The sequence below is a fragment of the Polyergus mexicanus genome, unplaced genomic scaffold, assembly GCF_030449975.1.
Source record: "Polyergus mexicanus isolate NDT 795.1 unplaced genomic scaffold, iyPolMexi1.0 SCAF_5, whole genome shotgun sequence".
Taxonomy (NCBI): domain Eukaryota; kingdom Metazoa; phylum Arthropoda; class Insecta; order Hymenoptera; family Formicidae; genus Polyergus; species Polyergus mexicanus.
In genome coordinates this window covers 5456679-5466431 of record NW_027223325.1, presented here as the reverse complement: position 1 = coordinate 5466431, position 9753 = coordinate 5456679, and the positions used below count along the sequence as shown (strand labels likewise).

Below are 9753 nucleotides of genomic sequence, written 5' to 3'. Positions count from 1 at the left end.
TGAGATCGCTATGTACGCAAGTTTTGTTCGTTCGGAACGTATTAGTTACGTGTCAGTAAGTGAGTTTAGTCGAAAATTCTTGCACGACATTAAGGAATTTGAGGATATACGTGTTTCTGCGCACAAAGCTGAGATCGCTATGTACGCAAGTTTTGTTCGTTCGGAACGTCTTAGTTACGTGTCAGTAAGTGAGTTTAGTCGAAAATTCTTGCACGACATTAAGGAAATTGAGGATATAAGTTTTCTGCGCACAAAGCTGAGATCGCTATGTACGCAAGTTTTGTTCGTTCGAAACGTCTTAGTTACGAGTCAGTAAGCGAGATTTGTCTAAAATTCTTGTGCAACATCAAGGAAATTGAGAAGAACCGCTTCACGGCTTACATTGTTAAAATCGCTATGTACGCAAGTTTTGTTCGTTCGGAACGTCTTAGTTACGTGTCAGTAAGTGAGTTTAGTCGAAAATCCTTGCACGACATTAAGAAAATTGAGGATATACGTTTTTCTGCGCACAAAGCTGAGATCGCTATGTACGCAAGTTTTGTTCGTTCGAAACGTCCTAGTTACGTGTCAGTAAGTGAGATTTGTCTAAAATTCTTGTGCAACATCAAGGAAATTGAGAAGAACCGCTTCGAGGCATACATTGTTAAAATCGTTATGTACGCAAGTTTTGTTCGTTCGGAACGTCTTAGTCACGTGTCAGTAAGTGACATTTGTCTAAAATTCTTGGGCAACATCAAGGAAATTGAGAAGAACCGCTTCACGGCTTACATTGTTAAAATCGCTTTGTACGCAAGTTTTGTTCGTTCGGAACGTCTTAGTTACGTGTCAGTGAGTGAGTTTAGTCGAAAATTCTTGCACGACATTAAGGAATTTGAGGATAAAAGTTTTTCTGCGCACAAAGCTGAGATCGCTATGTACGCAAGTTTTGTTCGTTCGAAACGTCTTAGTTACGTGTCAGTAAGCGAGATTTGTCTAAAATTCTTGCACGACATTAAGGAAGTTGAGGATATACGTTTTTCTGCGCACAAAACTGAGATCGCTATGTACGCAAGTTTTGTTCGTTTGGAACGTCTTAGTTACGTGTCAGTAAGTGACATTTGTCTAAAATTCTTGTGCAACATCAAGGAAATTGATAAGAACCGCTTCACGGCATACATTGTTAAAATCGCTATGTACGCAAGTTTTGTTCGTTCGGAACGTCTTAGTTACGTGTCTGTAAGTGAGTTTAGTCGAAAATTCTTGCACGACATTAAGGAAATTGAGGATATACGTTTTCTGCGCACAAAGCTGAGATCGCTATGTACGCAAGTTTTGTTCGTTCGGAACGTCTTAGTTACGTGTCAGTAAGTGAGATTAGTCGAAAATCCTTGCACGACATTAAGGCAATTGAGGATATACGTTTTTCTGCGCACAAAGCTGAGATCGCTATGTACGCAAGTTTTGTTCGTTCGAAACGTCTTAGTTACGTGTCAGTAAGCGAAATTTGTCTAAAATTCTTGTGCAACATCAAGGAAATTGAGAAGAACCGCTTCACGGCTTACATTGTTAAAATCGCTATGTACGCAAGTTTTGTTCGTTCGGAACGTCTTAGTTACGTGTCAGTAAGTGAGTTTAGTCGAAAATTCTTGCACGACATTAAGGAAATTGAGGTTAATAGTTTTTCTGCGCACAAAGCTGAGATCGCTATGTACGCAAGTTTTGTTCGTTCGAAACGTCTTAGTTACGAGTCAGTAAGCGAGATTTGTCTAAAATTCTTGTGCAACATTAAGGAAATTGAGGATATAAGTTTTTCTGCGCACATAGCTGAGATCGCTATGTACGCAAGTTTTGTTCGTTCGAAACGTCTTAGTTACGTGTCAGTAAGCGAGATTTGTCTAAAATTCTTGTGCAACATCAAGGAAATTGAGAAGAACCGCTTCACGGCTTACATTGTTAAAATCGCTATGTACGCAAGTTTTGTTCGTTCGGAACGTCTTAGTTACGTGTCAGTAAGTGAGTTTAGTCGAAAATTCTTGCACGACATTAAGGAAATTGAGAATATACGTTTTTCTGCGCACAAAACTGAGATCGCTATGTACGCAAGTTTTGTTCGTTCGGAACGTCTTAGTTACGTGTCAGTAAGTGAGTTTAGTCGAAAATTCTTGCACGACATTAAGGAATTTGAGGATATACGTTTTTCTACGCACAAAGCTGAGATCGCTATGTACGCAAGTTTTGTTCGTTCGGAACGTCTTAGTTACGTGTCAGTAAGTGAGTTTAGTCGAAAATTCTTGCACGACATTAAGGAAATTGAGGATATAAGTTTTCTGCGCACAAAGCTGAGATCGCTATGTACGCAAGTTTTGTTCGTTCGAAACGTCTTAGTTACGAGTCAGTAAGCGAGATTTGTCTAAAATTCTTGTGCAACATCAAGGAAATTGAGAAGAACCGCTTCACGGCTTACATTGTTAAAATCGCTATGTACGCAAGTTTTGTTCGTTCGGAACGTCTTAGTTACGGGTCAGTAAGTGAGTTTAGTCGAAAATTCTTGCACGACATTAAGGAAATTGAGGATATACGTTTTTCTGCGCACAAAGCTGAGATCGCTATGTACGAAAGTTTTGTTCGTTCGAAATGTCTTAGTTACGTGTCAGTAAGTGAGATTTGTCTAAAATTCTTGTGCAACATTAAGGAAATTGAGGATATAAGTTTTTCTGCGCACATAGCTGAGATCGCTATGTACGCAAGTTTTGTTCGTTCGAAACGTCTTAGTTACGTGTCAGTAAGCGAGATTTGTCTAAAATTCTTGTGCAACATCAAGGAAATTGAGAAGAACCGCTTCACGGCTTACATTGTTAAAATCGCTATGTACGCAAGTTTTGTTCGTTCGGAACGTCTTAGTTACGTGTCAGTATGTGAGTTTAGTCGAAAATTCTTGCACGACGTTAAGGAAATTGAGGATATACGTTTTTCTGCGCACAAAGCTGAGATCGCTATGTACTCAAGTTTTGTTCGTTCGGAACGTCTTACTTACGTGTCAGTAAGTGAGTTTAGTCGAAAATCCTTGCACGACATTAAGAAAATTGAGGATATACGTTTTTCTGCGCACAAAGCTGAGATCGCTATGTACGCAAGTTTTGTTCGTTCGAAACGTCCTAGTTACGTGTCAGTAAGTGAGATTTGTCTAAAATTCTTGTGCAACATCAAGGAAATTGAGAAGAACCGCTTCGAGGCATACATTGTTAAAATCGTTATGTACGCAAGTTTTGTTCGTTCGGAACGTCTTAGTTACGTGTCAGTAAGTGACATTTGTCTAAAATTCTTGGGCAACATCAAGGAAATTGAGAAGAACCGCTTCACGGCTTACATTGTTAAAATCGCTTTGTACGCAAGTTTTGTTCGTTCGGAACGTCTTAGTTACGTGTCAGTGAGTGAGTTTAGTCGAAAATTCTTGCACGACATTAAGGAATTTGAGGATAAAAGTTTTTCTGCGCACAAAGCTGAGGTCGCTATGTACGCAAGTTTTGTTCGTTCGAAACGTCTTAGTTACGTGTCAGTAAGCGAGATTTGTCTAAAATTCTTGCACGACATTAAGGAAATTGAGGATATACGTTTTTCTGCGCATAAAGCTGAGATCGCTATGTACGCAAGTTTTGTTCGTTCGAAACGTCTTAGTTACGTGTCAGTAAGTGAGATTTGTCTAAAATTCTTGTGCAACATCAAGGAAATTGAGAAGAACCGCTTCGACGCATACATTGTTAAAATCGCTATGTACAACATCATGGAAAGTGAGGAGAAACGGTTTTCTGCACACAGACTTGAGATAGTTATGCACGCAAGTTTCGTTCGCTCGGAACGTCTTAGTTACGTGTCAGTAAGTGAGATTTGCAGAAAATTCTGGTACAACATCAAGGAAATTGAGGATATACGTTTTTCTGCGCACAAAGCTGAAATCGCTATGTACGCAAGTTTTGTTCGTTCGGAACGTCTTAGTTACGTGTCAGTAAGTGAGTTTAGTCGAAAATTCTTGCACGACATTAAGGAAATTGAGGATATACGTTTTTCTGCGCACGAAGCTGAGATCGCTATGTACGCAAGTTTTGTTCGTTTGGAACGTCTTAGTTACGTGTCAGTAAGTGACATTTGTCTAAAATTCTTGTGCAACATCAAGGAAATTGATAAGAACCGCTTCACGGCATACATTGTTAAAATCGCTATGTACGCAAGTTTTGTTCGTTCGGAACGTCTTAGTTACGTGTCTGTAAGTGAGTTTAGTCGAAAATTCTTGCACGACATTAAGGAAATTGAGGATATACGTTTTCTGCGCACAAAGCTGAGATCGCTATGTACGCAAGTTTTGTTCGTTCGGAACGTCTTAGTTACGTGTCAGTAAGTGAGTTTAGTCGAAAATCCTTGCACGACATTAAGGCAATTGAGGATATACGTTTTTCTGCGCACAAAGCTGAGATCGCTATGTACGCAAGTTTTGTTCGTTCGAAACGTCTTAGTTACGTGTCAGTAAGCGAGATTTGTCTAAAATTCTTGTGCAACATCAAGGAAATTGAGAAGAACCGCTTCACGGCTTACATTGTTAAAATCGCTATGTACGCAAGTTTTGTTCGTTCGGAACGTCTTAGTTACGTGTCAGTAAGTGAGTTTAGTCGAAAATTCTTGCACGACATTAAGGAAATTGAGGTTAATAGTTTTTCTGCGCACAAAGCTGAGATCGCTATGTACGCAAGTTTTGTTCGTTCGAAACGTCTTAGTTACGAGTCAGTAAGCGAGATTTGTCTAAAATTCTTGTGCAACATTAAGGAAATTGAGGATATAAGTTTTTCTGCGCACATAGCTGAGATCGCTATGTACGCAAGTTTTGTTCTCTCGAAACGTCTTAGTTACGTGTCAGTAAGCGAGATTTGTCTAAAATTCTTGTGCAACATCAAGGAAATTGAGAAGAACCGCTTCACGGCTTACATTATTAAAATCGCTATGTACGCAAGTTTTGTTCGTTCGGAACGTCTTAGTTACGTGTCAGTAAGTGAGTTTAGTCGAAAATTCTTGCACGACATTAAGGAAATTGAGGATATACGTTTTTCTGCGCACAAAACTGAGATCGCTATGTACGCAAGTTTTGTTCGTTCGGAACGTCTTAGTTACGTGTCAGTAAGTGAGTTTAGTCGAAAATTCTTGCACAACATTAAGGAATTTGAGGATATACGTTTTTCTGCGCACAAAGCTGAGATCGCTATGTACGCAAGTTTTGTTCGTTCGGAACGTCTTAGTTACGTGTCAGTAAGTGAGTTTAGTCGAAAATTCTTGCACGACATTAAGGAAATTGAGGATATAAGTTTTTCTGCGCACAAAGCTGAGATCGCTATGTACGCAAGTTTTGTTCGTTCGAAACGTCTTAGTTACGAGTCAGTAAGCGAGATTTGTCTAAAATTCTTGTGCAACATCAAGGAAATTGAGAAGAACCGCTTCACGGCTTACATTGTTAAAATCGCAATGTACGCAAGTTTTGTTCGTTCGAAACGTCTTAGTTACGTGTCAGTAAGCGAGATTTGTCTAAAATTCTTGCACGACATTAAGGAAATTGAGGATATACGTTTTTCTGCGCACAAAGCTGAGATCGCTATGTACGCAAGTTTTGTTCGTTCGAAACGTCTTAGTTACGTGTCAGTAAGCGAGAGTTGTCTAAAATTCTTGTGCAACATCAAAGAAATTGAGAAGAACCGCTTCACGGCTTACATTGTTAAAATCGCTATGTACGCAAGTTTTGTTCGTTCGGAACGTCTTAGTTACGTGTCAGTAAGTGAGTTTAGTCGAAAATTCTTGCACGACATTAAGGAAATTGAGGATATACGTTTTTCTGCGCACAAAGCTGAGATCGCTATGTACGCAAGTTTTGTTCGTTCGGAACGTCTTAGTTACGTGTCAGTAAGCGAGTTCAGTCAAAAATTCTTGCACGACATTAAGGAAATTGAGGATATACGTTTTTCTGCGCACAAAGCTGAGATCGCTATGTACGCAAGTTTTGTTCGTTCGAAACGTCTTAGTTACGTGTCAGTAAGTGAGACTTGTCTAAAATTCTTGTGCAACATCAAAGAAATTGAGAAGAACCGCTTCACGGCATACATTGTTAAAATCGCTATGTAAGCAAGTTTTGTTCGTTCGGAACGTCTTAGTTACGTGTCAGTAAGCGAGTTCAGTCGAAAATTCTTGCACGACATTAAGGAAATTGAGGATATACGTTTTTCTGCGCACAAAGCTGAGATCGCTATGTACGCAAGTTTTGTTCGTTCGAAACGTCTTAGTTACGTGTCAGTTAGTGAGATTTGTCTAAAATTCTTGTGCAACATCAAGGAAATTGAGAAGAACCGCTTCACGGTATACATTGTCGAAATCGCTATGTACGCAAGTTTTGGTCGTTTGGAACGTCTTAGTTACGTGTCAGTAAATGAGTTTAGTCGAAAATACTTGCACGACATTAAGGAAATTGAGGATATACGTTTTTCTGCGCACAAAGCTGAGATCGCTATGTACGTGTCACGTCTCGATATTCGAAGTTGATAAAAAAAATTAAATCTAAATTATTAATACAAAGCTATTTTCTGAACGTGACTATACTAAATTTTATGATAATAGTAAATTAGAATTTACTCAATTAAATTGAATAAGATATGTACGCCTTTTAGATGTTTTATTTCTTTTTCGGTCACCCTGCATTCACCGGGTCTACCGGGGATCAGAAGACTGACAACTTGTCCGTATAAGGTGTTAACTTACTTAGGAATATACGTCGTCGGGTTGGATTCCTCCTGCGACGATCCCTCGAGATTGAATATATATATATATTCTTCTTAATTATAATAATGTAGGCTGATGTTGGATGAATAGGTAGCCGGAACGTAGTAATAATTGTAGAGTCGAATATAGTAGTATATAACACTTTATTTTATATTCAACGTTTAAATTGTATTATTATTACAGTCGCTATACTAGCGGCTGGTAAACTCCGTTTCAGAGTGTATCTAAGAGTCTTAAAGACTTGTACAGAAGTTTGACGACGCGTAACGCCGGATTACTGACGCTTGACAATGGGATTCAGAGCTCGAAAGTAGTAACGTGTTAACAGTTTGCCGTCGCGAATAGTAATGCTGGATGTCGGACTTGCACTGAGCTCCTCCGGTCTTCGGGTGTTGGTGGGAGAGATGCTGCAGTGGGATCGCCTCTTGTAGATGGTGGGATATTCTTCCTATGCTTCGCCTAAGACTTCCTGATGTTGGAGGGAGACCCATGGGCGGGAGCAATGGCAAGTGGAAGAGCCGCTGGTAGGGATCTCTGTGCCAGAAGGACAGCTATATCGTTCTCTCGCAACATTCCAACTTATTTGTCCCGCTTAATCTTATCTAGCGGGCGGATAAAAATATCGATCGACGGCCGGCCGCATACCATGTACAGTTTAAGGCTCTTATAAAACTCTTATAATACTGAAGTGAATAAAATATTTTATAATGAATATTCTTATATGCCTAGTTCCTTATTGTTACCTATATGATTAATAATAAAGTCTTATGCTACGTAGAATATGTGTATGCGCGTATAAGGATATAAAGTTTTTAAGGCTAATATGAATATAAAGTTAAAACGAATATATATATATATATATATACTTGAAATCATTATGTTAAAACGTAATAACGTTACATTTGCATCGTTCACTTTTCGCTTGTATCTTCCAATTGAATTTAATGCTTTATTAAAAGATCTTTTGTATACTTATATATATATATATATACATATATATATATAATATTTATTACAATTTTTAAAGCGTTTGAATCGACTGTCTGGTTGTGCAATGCAAATATAAATTATTAGTTATTCTTATGGTTTATACATATGATGGTTATTTCTGTGTCACCCGCTGGCGCGCTCGAGCGTTGGCTATATACGGGGTGACTCTCGAGTATGAATACTATTTTACAAGTTAGAACTTTGCCTTGAACGAATAATTTTCTCCGGATTCTTATTTCTTTCACCTCCTATGGGTGTATTAACAATAAATATATTATTTAAATAAAATTTGACGTGCGGCTAAGACGTCACACCACCCCCCTTAGTTTAAATTTCGGAGTAACGAGTTATGATGAAATTTATTCTTCCAATCTGGCACGTAGATCTCTGAATGTATATACAATAGGTATAGTGGGTGGTTCTGTATTTTCTGCTGGCGCGTTGGGTACTGTGTTTGTGTCTGCGTGTTCCGGTGGGTTTTCGGGATTTACATTTGGTCGTGGCTGTGGCCTATTGGCCAAATACAATAATAAATGTGTGAAGGAGCTCCAAATGGCTCCGAGTAAGTGTAAGCTACAGCCATAGGCTGCGTGTAGCGCATAGCCATGTATCAGTGTGTCAAATACAATTTTTATTATTCTTATTATTATAAAAATGCCGAATACGCCGGCGGTCGCTGCACCAAATGTGGTGAAACCGTCCCATATTTTTGTTAGTGTATTATTATAAATTTTATTTAACGCGTCTTCATCTAATAAATTTTGTAATGAAACCGTGTCTGATTGTATCGATTGTCCGGTAAAGCCTCGGGCGATGGTGTGTAAAACTGCATTCTTTTCTGCAGGAAACATAATATGATCCCTTAGTTCGTCTAAGTCTTGTTGCGTATATATGCCGCTAGTGGCTAAGGATTTCGGGGCTAGGTATTTCCAGGATAATTTTGTAAGGGGTTTAATTTCGTGTGGGGAGATTGCCATGGATGGGGTAGGATTAAATTGGAGCCATGTCCCTTCAATGTTATACAGGATCGGGAGTAATGGATTACAGTCCCTTATAGTACTGTGTCTAATTACTATATGGGATTTTGGTGTCATGAACAAAGAAGCATTTCTAAAGGTCACGGGCAGTTCCGTATGGCAAGTGTTGGTCTTTCGCAAGGTAACTTCTATTGCTATGCATTTGATAATGTGGATCCCTTCGCCTGAAGTCACTGCCATATAGCCAGGTGATTTCATCATTCGGTAGGCGAATTCGTCCGGCTGTATTGCTGCCAGAGACAAGGTATTTTGAATTACTTGTTTTTCTAATTCACATTTCTGTATAATGATGTCTCTGTATAATGACGTGATTTGGTTTCTTATATATTTTTCAACATACACAAATTTTGAGTTTGCGTATGTAAACAGATCCAAATTAGTTACTGCGATTTTAGACCTTGCTTTAAAAATGTTTCCCTTTTGGGTTTCAAAGATAAATAATTTTGGATGCTCTGTTCCGTATAAAGTATAGCCGCAAATAGTGTGTCTTCGCGTTAGCGTCAACGCAAAAGTGGTGTCTTGGGATTCTAAGGTAAACATTGTAGTGTTTTGGGAATTAAGGAGGCCTTGGATTTTAGTGGAGGTGCCCTCATATAATACGTCATAGGATTCAAATCCGCATGCAGTGTTTGGTACACCTTCCCAAAAGGTGTAACCATCGTCCGAGTCGATACAGGATTCGTCAGCTAGGTCACAAACTGTGCCCGATTTTAGCATTATTTTTCCTGCGTTTAATCTAACCGGTACGTACGAATCTCTGAGGGAGATTTTTAAGGTTGCTTGGACTATTACGTCATCCCATGTGCCGTAATAATCCGAATATTGGATGCCTTTACAGGTTCCATCTACGTTTACCTTACCCGCAAGCGTGACGCTTCTATAATACGTGTGATTTGATTTAAGTCCGTCAATAATTTCTGCGGTTCCTACCTTTAAGAGG

At 39.0% G+C, this 9753-nt stretch overlaps 1 protein-coding gene across 1 annotated transcript; it reads right to left on the bottom strand.

Annotated features, from left to right (window-relative positions):
* Nucleotides 1-8135: 8135 nt before the first annotated feature.
* On the bottom strand, nt 8136-9530 carry LOC138933316 (uncharacterized). The gene has a single exon (XM_070295927.1). It carries the CDS (start codon nt 9528-9530, stop codon nt 8136-8138), a length of 1395 nt encoding a protein of 464 aa, XP_070152028.1.
* Nucleotides 9531-9753: the final 223 nt, after the last annotated feature.

What these genes read in the sequence shown, in the direction of transcription:
- LOC138933316 (XM_070295927.1), bottom strand. Translation starts at nt 9,530, where the DNA reads ATGCTAAAATCGGGCACAGTTTGTGACCTAGCTGACGAATCCTGTATC.